Source organism: Antechinus flavipes, chromosome 1 (assembly GCF_016432865.1).
Source record: "Antechinus flavipes isolate AdamAnt ecotype Samford, QLD, Australia chromosome 1, AdamAnt_v2, whole genome shotgun sequence".
In the NCBI taxonomy this organism is placed as follows: Eukaryota; Metazoa; Chordata; class Mammalia; order Dasyuromorphia; family Dasyuridae; genus Antechinus; species Antechinus flavipes.
In genome coordinates, this window is record NC_067398.1 from 677,587,863 (window position 1) to 677,612,554 (window position 24,692).

The window sequence follows — 24,692 nt, forward strand, 5'->3', positions numbered from 1 at the left end:
AGAGACAGGTCTATGGTGTAGTTTGAAGACAGGGACAATTAGTCTACCAAGTCCACCTTGTTCAGCTTAAGAGTTTAAGTGGAACTGGACCGGGGAGGGGCTGTCTGCATGCAAACAGGCTCCTTGAGCTCCTGGGGAGGGGGTGGGGATGGGTGATGCTCAGGAAAGGCAGAGGGACCCATCGGAGCGAAGGGGCCTGAGGGGCCCAGACAAACACACACAACACGACCTGGCTTGACAAGGAGCTGGCGTCTAAGGAAAACTCCAAAGCATCTGCTTCTCGTTTTGAAGTAGCTGTATTTTTAAATAGCTTTCAAGATACACATTTCTTTCTTTCTTTAAAAAAACAAAACAAAAAAATCTGTAAGAGCAACTGACCACTAGGGCAGTTTCTTTTTGCTGGTCCTTGTTGTGGTCCCAGTCCCAGTGCTCGACGTAATTCTGAGCTCATCCGAGCAGTGAGGCAGGAGAATTAGGGGCAAAGGGGAGGGGGTGACTGGGAAACGGGAGAGATGCCAGGGAGAAGAGGGTGTGAGGAGGTTGTTTCTGGGAGCCGGGCATGGTGGAGGCTGGGGAGTGACAGCCTCTCGGGCTGGCAGCCGGACAACGGGGCTGCACCTGCCCTAGGAGAGTCTTACCCTGTTTTCCACAAATCATGCATCACCTCTTGTTGAGCTAAAACGTCCATTTATTTAATAGCAGTAATAATTTAAAATTATAAAAACCCTTTCCGTTGTTGAGCATTAGAGGGCGAGGTTATAAAGACAGACAGGATGATGGGGGAGAGGACAGCTGAAGGGGAGTGGACAGTTCGCATGTTGGATGGCAATCAAACAGCCACACTCCACCGGCCTTCCCACCTGGGAGCATTGTCTATGTTCCCTCTGAGAGGATTATAAAGGTTGGGGGGAGGGAGGGCTGTTGGGGAGAAAGGGGAAAATGAAAAGTATCTCAAATCCACAACCATAGAGATGGCCTGGCCACATCCATCCTTTATTTCACACAGCCTGGTACCTGCTAGGATCCAGCCTGATGAAACGCAGTCAATGTGACCCGGGGCTTGCTAAGCCAGCGCACTGGTCACCATCAATTGGCAGGAGAGACAGAACTTCCCTGGAACCGTCAGATGAGTTGGGGACTGGCGGGTAGAGAGGGGGAAGAGGTCTAAAGGCCTTTGGTGCTTCCAAAGTTGGTTTAAAAAAAAAAAAAAAGGACAGAAAGGAAAAAAAAAGGTGCTGGGGTCTTGGGGGTCTCTCCCGCAACCTCCCCCATTCCTCCCACTCTGTCTCCTGGGTTCAGTGTGGGGTGGGGGAAGATTAGCTGCTCCCTCTGGCCAGGAAGCAGATGGGCAATGGGCAGGATAGGGCTGGGGGCAAAAGGGAAAAAGGGAAGAAGGTCGGGGGTGGTTGGTTGGACTGGCTGGTGGTAAGATTCACGAGTTGTTTGTTGAGTTTTCGTTACATGGCGAACTGGAGGAGGAGGAGGAGGAGGAGGAAGAAGAAAAATTCATTCCTGTCAGTCCCGGGGGATTTGTGGCAGTGTTCTGTCCACTTAAGCTTTTCCGACACACTGGGCAGGTATCATGCTTTGAGAAACAAAGAGTGAAAAAGAGAGAGAGAGAAAGATTAGAGCTCCTATGAGAAAGAAGCTGATGGTTCTTCACCTTGGGGGGCTGGGTGTGGGTTCCCAGAAGCCAACTCACCTGTTCCAGCCAGGGGACTATGCAGCCATCGTGGAATAAGTGATTGCAAGGTAACTGCCGGACATTCTCACCCAGCGTATAGTCATCTTTGCATACAGGACATTCTAACCCTGAACCTGAAAGCGGGAAGGAGAAAACATAGCACGGAGACCTCCCAACCCCAGATCTCCACCTCGGGTTCCTATGGTGAAAAACCAAACAAGACTAAAAGGCTCACTCCCCCCTGGCCTCCCAGTTCTCTTCTGTCCTCCTGCGTGATTCAGAAGCGCCATTTTAAACTCCCAGAGAATCAGCACAGCTACTGATTTTGAAATAAAAGCTCCTTCAACATGTGAGGAGCCCCAGGAACTTGCCAATGACAGAAGTAACCTGAGAGAGCCAACCTTTTTGAAAAAGGTCCAACCTTTTCAGGAGAAGCAGGCTCAGAAGGAGAAATGCAGTGGAGGACTAAGACAAGTTTCCCAATTCTTAGCCCAATGTTCTTCCAATACAGTAGGCTGCTTCTCCCACAGACATCTGTCTTGATCTACCTCAGAAAATCTTGGGAACAAATAAAAGGGATTTTATGGGAATGTCTTGGTAGAAAGGTCTGCTATTAAACTGGAAGGTCTCAAAATACAACTGGATAGGGCATTTCAATCAATGAGGTGTTAATTTTGCTTTACCAGAGAGTAAAGGGAAGAAGGCAACACACTCCAAGTCAAGGAAGATAGAAAATCAATACAACTGATTAAGAATAGCATCCTCAGGCTTCTGGTCCCACTAAACTACCCCAACAGTCACTATGAAAAAGTGGGCTCCAGGCCAAAGAACCACACATTACTGGAGACTCCAGAGATCATCTGTCCAACTGAATTTTACAGGTCAGAAAACACAGGTGCACAAAGGGGAGCAGACCTTGCTCAGAGCCACACACCTGTGAGCTCGAGTCAGGACTGGAGCCTGGTTCTCCCTACTCCCAGGCCAGGGCTCATTTGGCAACAGTCTCAGGCCCAGCTTTCTGTCTCCAAAGTGCCCCTCCAGGCTGGGGCTGGGGTACCTACCTACGTGTTCCTCTGTGACTTGTATGGTGGGAAGGGCTTGTATTTTCTCTTTGTCTGCTGGTGGGGGACCGGTGTTTTCAAACTGATTAAGGAGCTGAAAGACAAGAGGCGAGAGTGCCGAGATCCCTGGTCTGGGGCATAGCTTCTTTTGCCAGAAGAAATCAGTTCACTGAGCTCAATGTGTCTGGGGTCTTGCTTTTGGCCATGGGTAGTAACTGAGGCAATCCTGCCACCTGAATCCCAGGGAAGGCCTCTTCCTGGGCCCTTCTGGAGTCAGTTTAGGCTCTGAAAAGCAAGGACAGATTGCCTGCCAAAGCCCTACAATCTGCTACATATTCTTTGCCCAAGTCTTTAGGAAAGCCTGCCTAGCAAAACAAAACACTATTCTGTTCGTGATCAGGGGAATAAGTGTCTGGGATCAGCTGGCCTGGGCTGGGCTGACTTTTCCAATTTGGATGCATCTGCTGCTAATCTCACCCACTGAAATTGGCCCTGCTCAGCCTCTAGTTACCCAAGGTGTCATAAAGAAGAGGAGGGCCACCATCTGCCTTTCCTAATGAAATAAAGTTGTAAGAGATCCTGGGGCTATTTCTCAGGAACCAGAATAGTTTTGTGGGGAGAATTACAAAGAGTTCAGGCCATTTGCTTTCAAACAATAGAACTTTTCCTAAAGAAAAAGTTATTCAAGAACCATGAGCAAACAGCATGTATCTGAGCAGTCCCTTTCTCTCCATAGGAAGAACAAGGATTTCATTTTGGGGGAAGGGGAAGAAGTCCAGTGCAGGGATCCCTTCCTGTCCTAGGATCCCACAGCTGCAGAAGGATCCTGGGCATTCAGACTCCATGCCTCACAGAAGGCCTAGAGCCTTAAGCCAGCAGTGTGTAGTACCCCCACTGAGAAGCCTGGACAATCCAATATGCCCCCATCACCTCTGGGAGGGAGAGCAGGCAAGCCCCAGGGTATGACTCTGCTTTTTTACCTGTGTAATGATCGCATCCAGGCCATTAGCACCCCATGCGTAGTCCATTGGATTTGAATGCAAAACACCCCTTGAGAAGAGAGAGAAGAAAAGACTAAAGGTTAAAATGGAATTGAGGGACAAAAGAGAAGTGTCACTACCACCCGATGCTTTCTGACTCACCAAGGGCCCAATCCCAAGTTTGGTATTGTTGCAGGTGCAATAATTCCATTGACCAATTGTTGAATAATCCTAAAAAACCCCAAAAAAACAAGAAAGGATAAGTCAGATTAAAAAGAGAAGGCAGCTAAAAGAGCCTTTCTGAAAGGCCAATGCAAAACCAGAAGGAAAGGCAATGTGGCCTGATGGAAAGAATGATGGTTTAGGAATCACCACCTGGAGTCACGTTCTGAGTCTGAACTCTCCCAGCCATATGATCCTGGCCAGATCACTTCCTCTCTCTGGGCCTCAGCTCCTTCCCTGGCGAAATGGGAACACTCACACTTGCCCTAATAATGTCCAAGGTGATCACAAACTGCAAAGTGCTATAGAAGTATCAACGATCATTCCTGTGTACCCAGAGGCGGGACCCTGGCTGCAGACCTCTGCCTGACCCCGATTCTCACCCTTCTAACGTTGGGACGCCTTCGTGCCTGCCTGCAGCGCGCCGTGCAGTGAGGCGGGCCCGTGGCTGCCGTGCGCCATAGCGGTGGCGGGACTGGTGTTCTCGCTCCCGCCTGTTTTCCGAGTCCCTGGCGTCCTCAGACTGCACCCCAGAGCCGAATGTGGGAAATTCAAAGCTGTCATCAAAAATCCCAAAGGCAAACTGGCCATAGCCCTGTGGCAAGGTGAATAAATGCTGGTCCACATTCTACAGAGGGGGAGAGAAGGTAAGGTGAGAGGAGCCTGGTGGGGCATCATTGTAACAATCAATTAGACCCAACACACAGGCTTTAGATGCCTGTAACATACACAGCACTGTGTTTGACAAGGGAAGATAAGGGAATCTTCACAGGTAGAAAAGACTTGGAAGCTCCCCTAGAACGATCTTGGAGGTGCGTGATCACCACCGGTGCCTGGAAAGGCCCCACCCAGGCCGCCCCCTGACAGAGAGTGCTCAGCTTTGGAACTCCTGCTGATTCTGCCAAGCTCTACATCTGGGACTCACCTGGAACTGCGCAGAACAAACCTAATTCCTCTTCCTCTTCAGGGTCCTCCTTTTAGACTTTTGCAGACAGTAATCAGGCCCCCCTAAATCTTCAATTAACCCTAACCTAGGGCCAGTCCAAAGAGCTCTCTGAATGCCTGACAGAGAGGATGACCCATCCATAGGTAGGAATAGACCACCAGGCTACCCTAAGGCAATTCTGTGGCAGGAACACAAAGGCCTGATGGAAGCTCTGAGGCGTCTGCTCCATTCCCATCTGTCTGCCACCCTCTCTCCCTGATCTTGGGCTGAGCCCCTCACTCTAGGCCCACAGGGCCTCTCTGCTCCCATGAATGCTTTCCTCACCCAGCTCTCTCCCCTATGGTCTTCTACTTCACTCTGCTTATCAAAGCCCATCTCTTTCTCTCGGGCCCAGTTTGACCATCATCGCCTCCTTCATCTCTGTGGCTCCTTGGGCCTTATGCCTATATTATATATATTATTTGCCTTTGTGACTGAGTTCTAGTCCCGTAAGTAAAGCATAAAGAGAAAAGAGACTGAATTATCCTTTTTTTTCCCCAGCATGTACGCAGCTCATCTCTTGGTGGTGGTAATATGGAGATGGCCACACTGAAAAGGTTCGATGGCCTTGACTCATCATATCAACGAGATGACAATAGCAGCTCACATTTCTACAACACTTCATGGTTATAAAGCACTTTATAATCCAGTGATGGTCAGAGAAAGGAAGTATCTTGCTCAAGGTCTCGCACTTGGCTGGGACTAAGCACCAGGTCTCCTGGTTCTTTCCACTACACTGCTCTATCTCTTCCCAAGGCAGAGAGGAGTGGATACAAGGGCACAGGAAAATCAGCCTGAGGTCTGAAGGCCAAGTTATTCAGACCAGTGAACTTCAAGAATCACCTGGTCTGGAACGTCTTGATAATGGCTTAAAAGGTTAAATATAGCAAGAGATTCTTCTTGTGGGAGAAGCCTGGTCCTTCCCACCCAGTAAATATATTTTGAAACATGCCTAAATTTAAATGTCACTTAGCCAAACTACAATATATGACATATAGAGCTATTCTCAGAGGATGATACCTAGAGCAAATATAGGTCCTGGCTCTGAGTAGGTGATTCTGCATGACTGGACACTTCCCTTCCCTCAGAGGAGGAAGGGCTGCGCGTGAATCATGTACAGGTACATGCATTTGTCCATGCGTGAACTTGCTGGCCAACTTGCCAGAAGGAAGCTGGGAGGTAGGGGAGAGGAGGAGTGGTGCCAGGTGCCTCTTTACCTCAAATGGTTGTCTGTTCTGATCCGTGGGAGCTGTAGCAGAGTTGGAACTATTTTCAGTATTTCTGAGGAGAATGATATCACATGTTAGAGGGGATTATGAAAATACAAGTCAGGGCAGACAAACTCTCCTTCTTCCTTTCCTGCCCTTCCTGCATTTGTAGCAGAAGCTAATAGGATAATGGGAAGGAATCGTATGCATCTCCTACCACTTTGAACACTACAGCTATTTTCCCTTCTTTGGTCTGCACAACTATTCTGGTCTTTTTTGGGAATCTTATCCAATAAGAGTGCAATGTATTATTTTTCCATGCTCTTTTCTCTTATTTTTGTTCAATTCTTTGTTGCCTGTATTTACTTAACTAAATTTTAGAGAATTAGAATAGCAATCGATCTCAGCTTCATCCTTCAGCACAAATCTCTAATGTCCCTGAAAAAAAAAGAGGTCCAGACTGCCTGAATCTATCCAGTGATGGAGAAATCACTCCCTCACAAAAAAAGTCTAGTTGAAAAGTCAGCTCTGATTGATGGAGTTATTATACAGGACTGAAGTTGCCTCCTAAGTATTTCCCTCAATGACCCTGGTTCTCTTGGGTTCTTTCCCGCCTGTCCCTCAGAAGTGTGACAATCCTTGCTGCTCTTCTCAAAGGGAACAAAAAACCAGACCAAGTTGAGATCGATCTGCAGCAATGTCTGTGCCTACCTCCCTTCTGTCTGCTAACTCTTCCTGGCTGACTTCTGCAGGGCGCCTTATCACCCTTAACTCTCCCCTCCTGTGGGCCAAGTGAGGAAATCCAGGGTGACAGCAGAGCTGACTTCGGTCCAGGCCCAACTCTCCCCACTGGCCACCCATCGGTAGGGAGCGCAGCCTGGCTGCAGGACCCCGCTGCCCCATCAACAACACTCCCCTGGGCACCCAACAGGGGCAGAGGGCCCTGAGGCCAGACCATAGCACCACTTCCAAGGGAAAGGGAGCCGAAGTCAGCTTTTTATACACTTTCCCACACACAGCACAGAGGGCAACCATCTCTTTAGGTGACAGCTACACTTGGTCTCAAATGGACACTTTAGGGGTAACTCGTGTTAGTTTTTGGTGCATTAGCAGAAGTTGCTTCATTAAGAGAAAACTCAAAAGGGAAAGCTGACCAAGTTTATCTCAATCTATTCATCTTGTACAAGATTTTCTGGGGAAGTGGGGTGGTAGGGAAGAGAAGCAATCAGTTTTAAACCACTGTCCCCTTAGTGTTCCTGTCATGGACACTGATGGTAAATCCTTATTATCTTGGAATCCTACACATTGGTCTCAAAGGCTAAAAAAGAGCTGAACAATTATCTAATCCAATAGCACCTAAAAAGTGGTTTAGTCTCTGTCTGAAAACAGCCAAGTCCATTTTGGCCCCCAGGATCCCTTTTCCTTGTTGGATAGCTATAACTTATTGTAAAAATCTGCCTTCCTGTATCTTAATCCACTTCTTTTCTCAGTCAGGGAAAGGAAATTCTGCTTCCCATACACCATGCGGTTTAACAAGGTTTACAGGGCTCATTACATAAAGGTCCTCTGGAATTAAAGAAGTTGTGGGTTTTGGGCCCTCTTCAGATTGTGATGAGACTAAATGGTCAGTTTTGGCGTCTAGTGACAGAGAAAAGAGTCTATTAAACATCATCAGGGATGAGAACCACAAAGTTGGGAATTTTGACAAAGGGGAGATAATGACCTGGTCTCTTCCGGAAGCTCTTCAATAAAACCAGACTCACACCTTGGGCAGATATAATCCTGGAGAAGAGAGACACAAAAAAGTGAATGGCAAAGATAATTAGTGGACTTTCAATGGAATCAATTGTTTCAGTCAACCCGAGCTGCCCATTTTCTTCCTCTGCTCAGTGTTGATGGAGGCCATGGCAATCAGTTATGGCAAACAGATGGAGATGCCCAGTATGACTGGCACTCAGCAAAGCTAGAGATCAAAGTCATCGACCTGAGCATCCATTCAGAACCACCCATGTGTGAAGGGAATTCCCATAGAATGTGTCCAGCAAATTGTCACCTATCCTCTTCCTGAAGATCCTCAAGATGGGAGATAGCACAGCAGCCCGTGTCATTTTTGGACAGTTCTGCTACCAAGTTTTCCCCAAATGCCTCATCTTATTCCCAGTTCTTTCTCAGGGGCCAAAAAAAACTAATCTGATCTTTCCCCCATACAACAGTCCTTCAAACACTCTCAATGAGCATCCTGTCCAGGCTAATGTGCCCAGCCTCTTCAGCTGATTCTCATATGACTGGCCTCCTCCGGACATGCTCCCTGCACCTTATTAAGGTCCTTTTGGACCCTTGGGTGACAATTTACTGAAGCGACTTCTTCCAGGAAGGTACGTGAAATTACTAACCTTCCCCTTCTTGGACTATGAGTCAAAACATTTGGGTTCAACTTCTGGTTACTGTGTGACCTTGGACAAGTAATTTAAACTTCTCTGTGCCTCAGTTTCCCTATCCCCAAAGCAGTGAAAACAAACTGCTATCCTCCTGGTTCCATGTGTGTGTTGAAAAGATTAAATAAAATGATAGTTGTGAAAACATTATAGAAATGTAAGGTATTTTCCTTTTTTTCTTTTCTTGGAGAGCCTATAAAATCTCACTCAAATCAAAACCTCATGAGTTTAGTAAGTGAGAAGCCAGATAGAGAACACAGAGTACAATGTCTTGCCCCCCTCCCCATCTTTGTTTTTTTTGGTTGTTGTTTGTTTTGGGGGGGAGGGGGAGGCGTACAGGGCTGAGGCAATTGGGGTTAAGTGACTTGCCCAGGGTCACACAGCTAGGAAATATTAAGTGTCTGAGGCCATATTTGAACTCAGGTCCTCCTGACATCAGGGCTATCCACTGCGTCACCTAGCTGCCCCTATTCTTTTTATTAAAAAAAAAAAAAAATCTGTGTTTTTGTTTTATGGGATGGCCCTGGGAGGGAGAAGGGGAGAGATACAGTAGCAAAGATCATGTACAAACAAAAGATAACATTAAAAAAAGCAAACTCAGGCTTAGGAAGGATAAAGGAACCTCTTAAAAATTCCAGCAGCTAAGAAAGTTGCAGGCCAAATCAGGGTTCCTGATTGTCAAATTATATGAAGTGTGTTGTAAACTCTAAAGGTGTATAAGAGTCGCTAAATGGTTACTAAATAAAGTACTAAGTAAACACTTTCTTAAAAACTGTAAAATATAACCATTAAGAACCTAATCAAATCCACCCCCCCCCATCTCCCCCAGGTTTAGGGATTGTATCTGAGATACCAGAGGAGTATGACCTTAAAACCAGTGTCTCCAAGAAGACTATAACACTACAGATAAAATGCCAACCTACAGCAATAAATTTCCACGCCAATGACATCAGGTTTTGACATATTCACCAACTGCCATCCCTTAAGGAAGCTCAGTTTTTTGACAAGAAAAGCAAGTCAAACAAAATAACTAGACACAGGAACTGTCTCTATAAGGAGTCTTATAAACCCAGGGGTCAGGTGTAGCCCAGGAAAAATGCTATTAGACAGACCTTAATGCTACTTCTTCCTTCCAATGTATCAAGTACCAAGGGGAGTTTCTCAATGGAGAGAACAATGGACCTGAAACCAGAAAAACAAGCTCCCCTGTTTACTAGCTGTGTGACCTTGGGTAAATCATTTACCTTCCTCAACTATAAAAATTGGGCCTGCCCAGAAGATTGTCCAAAGGAACAAGTGAAAAAAATGGATGCAGAGCATTTTGTGACCACAAAGAACTCTATTAACATAAGCCATTATTCTTAGGAGCCTGAGAAAAAATTGATACAAAAAAATCATACAATTTCAAACAAGTTTTAGGCTTGGATCTCAAGCATTCAATGTCAATTCCTATGGGACTCCTATGCAATGGCCCTTATAGTCCATATAGGTTCATTATAACAACAGAAATGTTCTTCAGATCTAGTTCTTCAAATTCAGATTGAGGACAGACTTGAATGAACATATATAGGACCAATTATATAGGCTTGAAATGCTTCCAAAATACACATGTACAAGTTGGTTCCCTTAAGATGCTATTTTGGCAATTCTAATGCTTAGTCTTCAAAGTCAAGGGGTTTGCACAATAGAAATCTGATGGTAGACAGACCAGATGAGGCTTTCAATTTTGAGTCAGTCAGTCTACCCTATACCTTCCTTGGAATTACTTTTAAGACATGTGTATGTGTATGTATGTATATATATATATTTTTATAGTTTTTGCTTGTGTGTGTGTGTGTGTGTGCGCATATGCACCAGACTGAATACTGATTGAGAAAACCAATAGAAATTACAAGATTATATAAACAAAACCAAAAACAAAAGCCAAAATTAGAAGGGAAGCAAAAAGCTGAAAAATTTTTGCACCCAATGTTTCTGACAAAAGCATCATTTCTAAAATACAGAGAACTGACTCAAATTTTTTAGAATACAAATCATTCCCCAATTGATAAATGGTCAAAGGATATAAACAATTTTCAGATTAAGAAATTAAAGCCATTTCTAGTCATATGAAATAATGTTCTAAATCACTATTGTTTAGAGGAATACAAATTAAGACAACTCTGATGTACCACTTCACACCTATTAAACTAAGATGACAAAAAAAGATAATGACAGATGTTGTAGGGAATGTGGGAAAACTGGAACACTAAATGCATTGTTGATAGAGCTGTCTGGAAAGCAATTTGGAACTATGTCCAAAGGGCTATCAAATTGCATACTTTTGATTCAGCAGCCTCACTACTGAGTCTGTATCCCAAAGAGACCAAAGAGGGCAAAGGACCCACTCATGCAAAAATGTTTGTAGCAGTGGTGAGGAACTGGAAATCAAGTGGATACCCATCAACTGGGGAATGGTTAGATAAGTTATTGCTTATGAAGGCAATGAAATATTGTTCTATAATAATGAGCAGGCTGATTTCAAAAAAGCTTGGAAAGACCTACATGAAGTGAGCAGAGAACCAGAACATTGTATATGGTAAAAAAAATTGTGTGATGATCAACTGTGATGGACTTGGCTCTTCACAACAATATGGTGATTCAAGGCAATTCCAACAGACTTATGATGGAAAATGCATCCACATCCAGAGAGAGAACCATGGAGACTAAATGTAGATCAAAGCATAGTATTTTCACCTTTTTGTTTGTTTTTTCCTTTCTCATGGTTTTTTCCCTTTTTTAGACTTTTCTTTCACAGCATGACAAATTATGTTTAAAAGAATTGCACATATTTAACCTATATCAGATTATTTGCTGTCTTGGGAAGATGAAACAAGGGAGGAAAAAAATTTAGAACACAGTCTTACAAAAATGAATGTTGAAAACTGTCTTTACATGTATTTGGAAAAACAAAGTATTATTGAAAATTTAAAAAAACTAAAAACTTCAAGAAATGATGTCTTGCATCCCAGAATGAATAAAAAAAATGAAAAAGAACCAACAGGAAAGGAGGTTATCAGCAAAGGCAAATAAGCCACTAAGACCAAAGTAGCACATGTAGCCCACTGGCTTCTGTTGGCTATAGTAAAAGTCGAGAACTCCCCCCCCCCCCAAAATCCCCAGGAAGGTCAAAAAAGTCCCAGTGTAAGATCCCACAAGGAACAGCAGGGATCAGGCTAAAACAGCCCAGACTCAGGGGCTCTGAGGTCTTTAACACCCTTTCTTAACTAGATCCTGAAGAGAGAGCCCTAGAAGGCCTGAACCCTGGGAGACTGAAATCAGGACCAAGCAGGATCACATCAAAAATACAACAGGGGATGGAATGAGGCCTAATACTGGCCCAAAGCCTAATTCTGCAACTAAAGTTAGAGATAGTAAATTAAAGAAGCATAAAAAAATTACTGTCATTGGGACATTCCCCCTCAAAAAGGAGCAAGTAACTATGAGGAAAAAATACATTTTCTACAAAAGCAACATGAAAACCTAGAAGGTAAACCTTATACTGTATCGTATTCCCTAAAAAATCATGATGAAAAAAAATCCTGGAGACCTGAATTCAAATCCATTCTCTGACTTATTTAAGACTTACTAGCTGTGTGACTCTGGTCAAGTCACTTAAACCCAATTGTCTCAGGGAAAAAAAATTATAAATGAAAAAAATGCCCAGAATTATGAGACTTAAGAGAACAAAGTGAAGATCAAGTCCTAAGGAATGTTTAAAGCCAAAATTCAGAATCCCCATATCCCAAAATAAATAAAGATACTGCAAACACTCAGAAAGAAGCCAGTTCAAGAACCATACCAAAGGAACCAGCCACGATCAAATAAGACTTAGCAGCCTCTACTGTCAAAGAAGAGGAACTCTTGTAATAAAATACCCAAAAGGCAAGAGAAAGGTTTACAAACAAGAATAACTTACCATGTAAAGCTAAATAGTTCTAATGACCTTTAATAGAAGAAAGTATTTCTGGTGAAAAAAGCAGAGCTATGTGGGAACTTCGTAATACAAAACACAAATCAAGAGAAACCCAGAAAGGTAAATTTACGTGAGCAACTGGAAAGGAACGTGCAATATGAACTATATGGTACATTGTTAACATCCTAGTAAGGAGAGAATCAGTAAGAGGTACCTTTTGTATCTTAATATTTTTAAGGGGAATTGAGGGAGTTAAATAAGAGAAATAGCGGGTGGGTTGGTTCTGTTCTGATCATTTTAATAGGCTAAAGAGAAGGAAGGTAAAAGGAATATATGACACACATGTGACCACTCCCTGGAATTCATTATTCACACTAAGAAAGAGTTCTCTGTTGTGTGAAAAGAAGGAAGCTGGTGGGACTTGCCCAAGTTCCCAAAAGAGGAGACAAACATGGAGGAAGAAGTGGGAGGAGTAGGTTTCAGAGGAACTTCATTCTTAAGCTGAAACAAACCATGAAAGGTTAAATACATAGAACTGTAAATTTTGTACAGAAATGCATCAAACTCAACAGAGTAAAGTGAGATGAACCAAAAGAACAACTTGTACAAGGACAAAAATGCCATAAAGAAAAACTGAACGAGTGAAAATAACTTTCGAATGCAATGATGAACCAATGTTTCAGGAAACATAAGATGAAGCACATTATTCACCTTCTGACAAAAGGGTGATGGCCTTAAGGCACAGAGACATACAGTTCTTGACTAGGCTAATGTCTGTTTTGTTGATGGAGTATACTTTTCTGTAACAAGGATTTTTTCCTCTCCTCTCAATTTAATTGGGATGTGGACTCTCCTCCCTTATCCCACTCCCCCCCCCCCCCCAGCCAAAGAAAGGGCCATTGAAATGTTTTTTAATGCAAAGAGAAAAGAAAGAAGCTGAGAAGAAAGCAGAAACAGGACAGTTTTGAAAGTAATATGTGATATTTATTATGACCTTTTAAAAAGCAAGCAGAAAAAAATGTAGATTCGCATTTTATATGGAATCTTGGTATTCTACTGTACATTATGGAAACACTTTTTGGTGTTTAAATTCAGAATAAATTAAATTATTATTAGAGTGTTCCAATTTTCGAGTACAGGTCCCATAACTGCCCAATAGTTTCTTTTTAGAGATAAGATCCTGCTGAATCTCTGGAAGAGTGGATAACAAATGTCATTTCCTTTGACCTTGGATGATAAATTCCTAACATAGTCAAGATATAAGAAAAGAAACCAGGTTTGGGTTCATTCAGCCTAAGAAAGGGAGAAAAAGAAGCAGGGTGGGGTGAGATCAGGTGAAGATTCTCTCAGATCTTGGGACTATTTTTCATTCCTCACTCCCCTCCTACTCCCACCCATATCCAACCAAGTCCTGTGGAAGAGACCCCTCCCTCGATAGCTGTTGTGGATGGCCCCTTCTCTCATCTGACACTGCAATGACTCTGGTACAGGGCCTCAGTCTGGACTATTATGACCTCCAGTCTCTCCCCTCTACAATCCACCCTCCACTCAACTAATAAAGTCACCTTCCTAGAGTAGATCAGAACATGTTACCTTTTCCTCTATTCAACATACTCAATAAACTCACGGCCAAGGCTGGCCTCCACTGTAAGATGTCTGGCATCCTTCACAACCTAGTTCCTTCCCCCTTTGCAGGCTCCTTCCATCCTACACAATCCAGTGACAGCGCCCTTCTTTTTATTTCTTGCGTGAGATCTTCATCTTGGTACTCTGGACATTTGCACTAGCTTTCCTCCCTCCTCATTTCTTTCCTGGCTCGCTTCCAGCTAAAAATCTACTTTCTATAAGAAGCCTTTCCAATGGGCCTTAATGTCAGTGCCTTTTCTGTCGATTATGATTTATCTGGTACGTAGCTTGTTTATGTAGCTGGCATTAAGGTCTTTCCCATTAAGACCACGCGCTCCTTTGAGAGCAGGACTGTTCTGCTTCTTTCTTTATATTCCCAGCACTTAATACAGTGCCTGGAACAGGGGAGGCACTTCATGCTTGTGGACTTGACAGCAATGCTCAGATCTTTCTAGCTGAAAGCAGACCTTCCTAAATCCCAAGAGTCCACCTTGAGAACGTTTCACCTCTAACATAAACAGTCTGTGGGACTCTGGACAAGGCACGTGACCTTTCAGACTGATTGCAGCAATGGTGCTGACCTGCAGTGATAGTCTCCACAAGTTTCCTACATCAGTGACCCCATGGATCTGGTGCCCATACCAACCAGTGTCACAGTGCAATGACAGATAGACCCATTGGTGTCGGAAGACCTGGGTTCTATACGTATGCAAGACCTTGGGCAAACCCCTTTCCCTTGGTATTTTTCTCCCTAAAATGAAGAGATTGGGCTAAATGAGTTCTAAATACCTGCATTCAGTCCTAATTTCTATTATTCCATAAAAATATGAATCCTATCATTGTATGGAAGTACTTTCCTTTGGCTTCAGACAAGATCCTTTATGGAAAGTCTGGGAGAACAAGATTTGCCAGTCTGTCTCCACAGGGAACACTCCTGAGCCTGTGCCAATGACAAGGGAGCACAGCACACAAGGTAACCCAATTTTCACCAGAGTTCTTAAAAGGTGCTGGTCCTTGCCGGCCACATGATTCACGAGAACTAGATGATCTTTCTCCAACCCATTCTTCACACCACTGTCCACCTAACGTTCTTAAGGCAGGTAGGAATGACCAGGTCACTGCCCTGCTCAATCGGTCAATAAACATTCAATAAGTACCTATTCTGTGCCAGGTACTGTGCTAATTTCCTACCTCAAAGAGCGTGTGCTTTTTAACCTTGCTGACTCCCTAATTTCTTTAGAATAAAACACAAACAGCTAAGTTTGGCTTCAAAGCTCTAACTCACTTTTCCCACTTTATTTTAGGTTACTCCTAAAATAAACTGAATTACTTGGGGCTCCCCACACTGAACACTGCATCTCATGGCCCTAAGCTGATGTTCATTCTCAGAATTCACTCCCTTTCTCCGACCCTCCTAGATGAACGATTTCCTCTCATTTAACAAATTTTCCTCTGGCTGTTCTATACCTTTCCTTTGCTGCCATTACTCCTTACCCTACAACATGGAGGGCATCCCAAGTCTTATGGCAGCCTCAAGCTTGTTATAAGTGATTTGTGTAGTAAATCAGACATTCTTTATGGAAGGATAAAGGAGAGTGGGGACTGAACTGTTTCTATCTCTAAATTCTCAGATCCTAACAGTGTCCTACTGCAAGAAGAATGTGTTTAATAAATATTAAATAGAAAGGAAAAGGAACAAGTCATAGAACTTAAGACCATCTGAAGAGGTTAAGATTTTCAATTCTACCAAATCCAAAATTTATGTTATGATAAAAAAAAGTATCTGTGAGCTTATCAATTTGGACATTTGAACACATAATGCAGGTGATAGTGATGAGGTAGCCCATCTTGTGAGACTCTTGTCCATAAGGAGTCCATCCAGCTTGCTGGAAGCTTTTCTCCATAGTCTTTTGACACAAAGATGGTAACAATTCTCATATGCTCTGCCAACTATCTCTCACCCGCTTACACAACCTAATCAAAAAACCTGGGTCCAAATTCCAATACCTCAAAACTTATTAAACATGAATTATTTTATGTATGACCTTGAAAAAGTCCCTTATTGTACTCCGAAACTTAGTTCTAAGGCCTTTTCTCTCAAAGGAGAAAAAGGAGATAAAATACAATCCAAAGGAACTATTCTCTGAAACTTAATCCTCAAATCCACCCTGAGGTAGAGGTAGCCCAGAGCCCACATGTTACACAGACAGGAAAGCCAACAAACTTCCCACAGTCTTCAGAGGACACCCCCCCCCCCAACTCCTCCTTTCCTTTCACTCTCCCATTTGCCCCTTCTTCCAGCCCAGCAGCTTGCTCTGGGGTTTCTTCACCTCCTGCTGGTCAATGAGGCCTCCCTGCCTCAATCCTCTCCCCACCCTCCACTCAGCTGCCAAACAGATCTTCCTAGAGTGCAAACCTGACTATATGACCCTCTATTCAATAAATTTGGGTGGGTTCTGTCCCCTACAGAACCCCTCATCAGCCCTTAAAGCCCTTCCTAACCTGGTCTGCTCCTACTGGTCCAGTTTTCTTAGACTAGACTCACTGCCCCATATTCTGCGATCCAGGGACACTGGCCTTATCACTGTTCCTCATACAAGAATCTCCATCTCGTGATTTTAGGCATTTTCAGCTGTCCTCCATGCTTGTAAATTCTCTCCTTTCTCATCTGTCTCCTGGTTTCTCTACTTTCAATTCCCAGCTCAAATCTCATCTTTAATAAGAAAGCCTCTTAAACTGTGGTTTTGGGGCTCATGTAGGGTCATATAATTGAATGTGGAGGTCCCAAAAATTTGGCAGCAGTAAAGAGAAGCAAATATTCCACCAAAATTTAATTCTTATGCAAAAATAAACAAGCACATCCATTTCACTGTTTTGCAAATTTGCTTTCATTTTTAATGATGAAATTATACATATACACACACAAAATAATTGTTTTAAAATAAATATATGATTTATCATCAGTAAATTTTTGATTTGTATGCCTATTTTATATATCTATATACGCAGGCTCATGTAAAAATTTCTTGGGCAAAAAAGGTTTGCAAGTGGCCAAAGTTTGAGAAGTCCTGTTCTAGAAGAAGCCTCTGCAGAAACTCCTTAAAACTACTACTTTCCCTTTGTTGATTATATCCAATTTATCTTGTATACTTCTTGTTTATGTACAGTCCACATGTGAAATCATTTCGAGGGCGAGGTCCTAGAGAGTAGAGACTGATTTGCCTTACTTTGTATTCCCAGTGCTTAACACAGAGTAGGTGCTAATTTGCTTAGAGCCACGGAAGTAGAAAGGACAAATGCTAGACTAGAACTAAGACCCAGGAACCCAAGGCCCAGGCTCAGGCTCATTTTATTACATCAGAAGGCCCAATTCTCTAGACGAGGAAGAGAGAAGTGCAAATCATTGCCTATTCTCCCAACTGCATTCTCTTTGGTCTATTGACAAATCCCACAGAAAATCTATACATTTCTATCAGTGGCTTTTGGGAGGAGGGAAAAGTGGGAAAAGTTCCCTCTTTAGGAAAGTTTGCATAGAGCCTCACTACTAAATGACAAACTTTGGGGATCCAGCTGCCATTAAATTCAGAGACAGCCATTGTGTGTCATACACCAACAAGGAAGGTGGCTCCTGTGGATAACTTACAGCAGAAAGGGACCTTCAGGATTATCTAGTCCAAAGCCATTTTTGTTGAAGACACTAAAACTCAAGAGAGAGAAGTGACTTGTCTCCCTATTAGTAACAGTGATTAGCAGAGCCATGATTAAAACTTAGGTGCTCTGATCACAAATTCAGTACTCTGATATACCATAATGTCTCCCTTAGCAACTGACATTACAGGATTCAATATGAAAGATGTCTAGTAATGGGGAACATTTTCTCCTAAGGCAACCTTTAGTTGTCCATTTGGACAGTTCTAACAGTTAAATGAGTTTTTCTTTATACAGAACCAAAACTGACCTTTCTGAAATTACACACAGAGCTTTAATCTTGCTCAAAGCACTTTCCAATCCATTCTCTCACCAGAGTCTCATAGCCCCCAATCCAGTCTGGAAGTCACTATCATCCCTATTGGACAGAAGACAGAATGGAGACCCAAAAAGTTTCAGTAATTTGCCATGGTCATAACATATACCTTGTAATCATTCTAAGTTCAGAGTTGGGAAGACTCCTATAGACCACAGTCTCCACCCCTCATTTTACATTTGAGGACCTAAACACCAGAGAGGTCAGAAGACACTGTTCCAGGTCAGGCAGTTAATAACTAGCAGCCCGGGTATTCAATCACAGGCTTGCTCTTTTCTATCCTGTCCCCTTATCAGCATTACAATGTTCACCCATTCCTGATCTCCAGAAGGAGAACTTCACTAATTTCTCCTCTGATGACTCACGACAAACCCAAACTGCCTAAAAAAAAAAAAAAAATGGTCCTCATAAGAAATGGACCTGAACTGATGCTAAGTGAAATGAGCAGAACCAGGAGATCATTATATACCTCAACAACGATACTGTATGAGGATGTATTCTGATGGAAGTGGATCTCTTTGACAAAGAGAAGATTTAACTCAGTTTCAACTGATCAAGGATGGACAGAAGCAGCTACACCCAAAGAAAGAACCCTGGGAGATGAATATAAAACTGCTTGCATTTTTGTTTTTCTTCCCGGGTTATTTATACCTTCTGAATCCAATTCTCCCTGTGCAACAAGAGAACTGTTCAGTTCTGCACACATATATTGTATCTAGGATATACTGCAACATATCCAACATATAAAGGACTGCTTGCCATCTGGGGGAAGGGGTGGAGGGAGGGAGGGGAAAAATCGGAACAGAAGTGAGTGCAAGGGATAATGCTGTAAAAAATTATCTGTCAATAAAAAGTTATAAAAAAAAAAAAAAGAAAGAAAGAAATGGAGTCAATGGAAGCTCCCCTGTTCTGATAAAGAATGGGACTGAGAGGCAGCTAGGTGGTGCAGTGGATAGAATACAAGCCCTAAAGTCAGGAGGACCTAAATATAAATCTAGCCTCAGATACTTAACACGTCCTGGCTCTGTGACCCTGGGCAAGTCACTTAATTCCAACTGCTTCAGTTTAAAAAAAAAAAAAAAAAAAAAAGAGTAACTGAGGCACTCCCAGCCTGGGAGAGGATAGTTAGTCTCTGTCTCCTTCTTCCCTGAGAAGATAATGTATAGGGCTCTTTCTACAACAGGTGGAGTTCTTCTGTTCATAAAGGGAAGAAGAATAAAGGATGAGGAAGAAGGCTCCCAAAAAACCACCTTAAAGTGCTATATAAATACAAGAGATTGGTCAGAAAAGTGAAGGACAAGTAACATCTGATGAACAAGAAATCTCTAAATGCATAAGCCATAAAAATGTCAGTTGAGTTAAACCCCTTTCTCTACTGACCATGAAAGAAGTGTTTAAGATTAAATACTTGCATTCAAAGAGGCTCTCTTTTGGGTATTCCTTAATTCATGGAATGAAGGTATTCTGCACCTTCCATCTGAGAAAGTCACTTCCTCACGTGATTTCCATTTAATGTACCTTTACAAACTTTCACAGCTCCAGGTATGAAGACATTGAGGAAGAGAGAAAAAAAGACTGCTCTAAGCCAAATTCTATCACAAAGAGCTCTAAATTCCCCAGGTCTTGACATTTTTTGGCATACTCAGTCAATTCAATATTTATTAAGTGCCTAACATGTGCCAAGCACTAGTCTAAAAGGACGGGCAATGGGCAAAAAACTATGTACAAACAAGATGTAAACAAATAAGCCGGAGATAACCATAGAGGGATTGGCATTATAAAAACCAGGTGGGATTTTAGCTTGAACTGAAGGAAACCAGGAGACAGATGAAGAGGGAGACAATTCCAAGCCTAGGAGAAAGAGAGGGATTATTAGATTCTAATGAAATTGTTCTGTCCTATCTGACTCTCCATGATCCCAACTGGATTTTTCTTGGCAAAGATATTGGAATAATTTGCCCCTTCCTTCTCCAGCTCATTTTACAGATGAGGAAACTGAAGCAAACAGGGCTTGCCCAGGGTTGGACAACTAGGAAGCATGAGGCCACATCTAAACTCCAGAGGAGTCTCTGGGACTCCAGGCCGGCAGGCCCTCCGTGACTATGGCGCCACCTAGCCGCTCCTGCAATGGACTGCTATTTGCTTTAGAAAAAGAATTATCTTTACAATCTGATAACAGACACATCCGGTTTTGTTTAGTGGAAAGAGGACAGGGGTAGAATCAGGAGACTGGGTTCAAATCCTGCCATTTCTCAGCTGGGTGGAAGAACCCAGTCTTAACAAATGGTCTCCTGAATAATAAAAGCTACTATTTATACAGAGATTCAAGGTCTGCCAAGTGTTTTATATCCTACTTGGATCTTCACAAGGATTCTGTGAGGGCGGTGCTATGAGCCCTATTTTACAGATGAGGACATTGAGGATGAGAAAGCTTAAGCAACACACAGAGGGACACAAACCTAGGACTCCAGACTCCATCGCCAATCTCCTTTTCATATGCAGCCTCTCCTTCCCAACCCATCCAGCAAATCATCAGTCCTAAAAGCACAGGCCCATCTAGATCCTTAGTCAGGTCCCTCCTGCCTGGGTGCTGAAGCCCAAGTCCGGCCATCTGGCTCCCCCTGGCAGGCTGATGCTCCCCCCTTACGCCTGGAACATTTCAGCCAGACTGGCATGATCTGAAGGCTCTCTCCCCTCCCAGGCGTGGACCTCTAGTTCCTGTCAAGTCCACTCAGTTGCTTGCTTTGCTAGGAGGCCTGACACTCCACAGTACTGAGCACTGTGGCACCAAGGTCCTGGAATGATTCTGTGTTTGAGTGGTCTCCATTTCATCCCTAACCCTACAAAGAAAGTTTCCCTTCCATCCCTCCTCACAAGTTAATCTCCTTAAGGTTGAATTTTGATCACATTCCTCTTGTCTCTACGGTTCCTTGCCACACTTACCCAAGACCTTCCAGGATCTGTTCTCAATCTTCTATTACTGCTTAACTTCATGATTCAACCCAATTAGTGCCTTCGAATTCCCCAAACATGCCTGGAACTTCTTCAGATCTACGCTTATATTGACATTTTCCTTTCCCTACCCACTCTTCCTTTTAAAATCTGACCTTCAAGGCCTGGCTCTGATACCGTCACCTCTTTGAAGGCTCTTTGAAGCCTTTTCTAAGCTCCCAAGCTACAAGTGAATTCTATGTCAAATAACTGTACTCAATAAATATATTAATTCAACAGGACTTGCATGAATAATTCAGGTAATCCAGGCCTATATGACATGATGGTGGGGATAATCGGTAGATATCAAAGTTTTAAAAGTCCAATTCCTTCTATTAGAATGTAAAACATTTCAACTGTCACAGTGGCAACTTCTCAACCTATCCAACTACAAAAAAACATACACAACTGGTACCAACACAAGAATCAGTTTAAAAAAACAAACTGCAGACTAGAAGAGACTAAGGATTTAAATTTTACAGTGACCAACCTAATTTTTTAAATTACAAACTTTCCCCCTAGAAACCAGATTTCACATAGCCAATATGAAATCATTCTACAGAACAATTATTCCTTTAACTTCATTCCAAAAAGAAACACGGGTTGAAATATCACTATTTCAAAGGTGGGTTTTTCTCCAGGCTAAGAGTTTTGGGACCTGGGGCATTCCTAGAAAGAGGTGACTACCAGCAGCCCAAGAACCCTCTACACAAAACAGAAATCATTTTCGCCCCCACCCCAATCCATCTCTCTTCTTAACTTCCCCATTTTATATCAAGGACATCACTTTCCATTTGTCCTCCCCCTTATCACTACCTAATCATGCCATTTCCTTGCAAAAGGAGCTTTGCAACTGCTGTAAAAGTAAAACACCTAAGTCTTTCAGGATCTGGCTGTAACCAATAAGGAAACATGTTACCTGCCTCCCTAAGAGAGGTGAGGAGGGACTTAAGATGCGGAGCAGACATCATTTCTGTCCGCAGCCAAATCAGGGATTTATTTTACTTGATGATGCACACTTGTTACCAAGAGTTTCCCCTCCCTTTTTTCAATCTGGTGAAAGGAAGGAGTTAATCAGTAAGCATTTATTAAGTGCCTACTATTCGCTGGGCACATGTGCAGGAGATAATAAGAAAAGCATAACATGGTGTTCCCAAGAAGCAATAAACGCAGCAAATAAAAAGCCAGCGCTTAGAATGGAGGCCCAAGCCATGAACTTGTTCCTTCAAAGGTAGGATGGTCATAACTACTGAATGACGTTTGAGTGACTAGCGATTTCCCATTTTTGAGCTGTTATTTCGCCTCTTTTCTTTTCGATGCCCGGGAGTTCTACTGGCACCTTTGCAACAAATCTTCATTCTACCGGGGGAAACAATATGCAAACAACTATGAACCAAGAGAGCACAATCTCAGAAAGAAAAGGCTAAGGGTGAGCAGGACTGGAAAGGCTTTGGGCCAGGAAAGGGCTGCTTGGGAGGCAGAAATGAGCCGGGGAGCGGGAGCCGGACCATCCAGGGTGTAGAATGAATAAATAACCCCGGAGGCCAGAGTCCCGGATCTCCGACCAGAGGGAGGGGAGATGCCGAGAGTCAGGAAAGATAAGAGGGCCAGTTATGTAAGGATTCCGTCCAGTCACAACACGTAAAAATGCGGCTCCGATCCCCGGACCTACCGCGCCCATCTCATTTTCCTCCGCCCCGGGGTCTTCGCTCCCACCCCGTCGCCGAGGCCCGGCCCAGCTCAGGGCTCCCCAAGGGGAGGGTGTTTCACACCCCCCGGGGGGTCTCCGCCTTCCCAGTGCAGATCTCGGCACACCTCACACAGACAAAAGCTCAGTGCCCTCAGATCCCTTTTCCGGGGTTAGGGGTTCTCACCGATGAAACACCCCAGAAAGCCAGTAGGGCACAAGAGGGTCCCAGGACCTGCCCCGCCCTCGTTCCTAAGTGGGGCATTTACTGACACCCCATGAAGAAGAGGCAAGGCCTTGGGGGGTCCTGGGCCGGGAGGTGCCAATAGAATTCCCCGAGCACCCCCGTCCCCGGCTCCCCGATTACTCCCGGGCAGCGAAGACCAGCATCCCCCCCCCCCCCCATAGCCCCAGAGGCTGCCCAGGTTCCGGACGTGCCCACTCCCCTTTCACAGCTAATCTTCCCCGAAGGCCGGAGGGGAGAATGGAGGAGGAAGGGCGGGTCTGGGAGCCAGAGGGGCAGGAGGGGAGCCCGGGGGGGAGGAGTGGGGGGGTGATAAGATTAACCTGGGAAAGAGATACTAAAGCTAGGAGGGGGCAGGCCCGGAGGCAGAGGACACAAGCGGGGAAGACTAGGGCAGGCCTGGGAGCGTGGGAGGGCAGCCCAGGGCAAAAGGGCGGCAGCCTAGGGGGGCACGTGGGAGGGAGCAGGCCCGGTGGGGGCGGGGGGTTGGGAGAGGGACCGGAGGGGGGGAGGGGAAGAAGGGTCAGGCGGGGGGAGGGGAAGACGTGGGAAGGGTCAGGCGGGGGGGGGGGGGGGGCGACGAGGGAAGGGGCAGACCAGGGGGTGGTGGACCAAAGTGGTGGGAGGACGTGAGAGAGGGCAGACCCGAGAGTGGCATGGGATGGGGCAGGCCTGGGTGGGAGAGAGAGCAGGCCGGGAAGAGAGGGTGAATGGGGAGGAGGGAAGGCCTGCGAGAAGGCAGAGGACCCAGGCTTATCAGGCCCCGGCCTGACGGCTGAGGGGCGGTGGCCTAGTCCCCGGTGCTGGTCTTAGTCCCCGACCCCTGAGCTCACCGGCAGCCGCGGGGAGATCTCGGCCGAACAGCAGTGGCAGAAGTACCGTCCGGGCTGCGGCGAAGCCTCCGCCATTTCCCTTCCCCCCCCACCCCTCCCCCCCCGGAACCCCAGCGCGCACGCGCAGCGCCCTCGCGCCCGCCCGGCCTCACGTACGCACGCACGCACGTTCACGCCTTACTCGAGATTTCTCGCACGCACGCACGCTCTCACCTTGCTTGCCCCTTTTACGAATGCACGCATGCGCACGCGCGCACACGCATAGAAGGAGCTCGAATAGGCGGTGCTTCCGAAGCGTTGAGCAAGAAGAGGGGAACGAGGCTGCTGACGCGCTTACGGCAGTCGGAAAGGACCAAGAAACATGGGAAGGAGGTTCCACGCGCCTGCGTGCTGGATTCTCCTGTACGGGCGGGTAGACAAACGTGTGCGTCCCCTGGCGGAGGATCTTGGAAAAAGCGCAAGGGAAAGCACGTGGCTTGGGAAGGGCGCGGGTCCGGAGGGAGGGACCCAGGAAGTCGTTCCTCTCCGACAGCCCCTCGAAAAAAATTTTAATCCCGGCGATTATGGACAGAAGCTCCGAGTTTAAGTACTTATGAGGATTTTAGGGTCCAAGACCTGGCCCAGGGAAACAGGTCCAGAAAGGATCTGGGGGGCTCCGGACTGCGCTGTCTCAGTACCTCCTCAGCTTGGGCTGCCCCTTCTAGAGCAACCTCCAGAGAGAAGTTCCTGGGGATCATTCATTCGTTCCCGACCAGCA

The 24,692-nt window shown here is 44.8% G+C and overlaps 1 protein-coding gene across 1 annotated transcript; it reads right to left on the bottom strand.

The window, feature by feature from the left end:
* Positions 1–667: 667 nt before the first annotated feature.
* Positions 668–24,031, bottom strand: RNF126 (ring finger protein 126). Its single transcript, XM_051972436.1, has 9 exons — positions 23,936–24,031; positions 7,864–7,922; positions 6,150–6,213; positions 4,331–4,575; positions 3,888–3,956; positions 3,726–3,795; positions 2,746–2,839; positions 1,703–1,818; positions 668–1,585 (listed from the first exon to the last, which is right to left on the bottom strand). Exons 1-9 carry the CDS (start codon positions 24,008–24,010, stop codon positions 1,433–1,435), a joined length of 945 nt encoding a protein of 314 aa, XP_051828396.1. The 5' UTR covers positions 24,011–24,031; the 3' UTR covers positions 668–1,432.
* Positions 24,032–24,692: the final 661 nt, after the last annotated feature.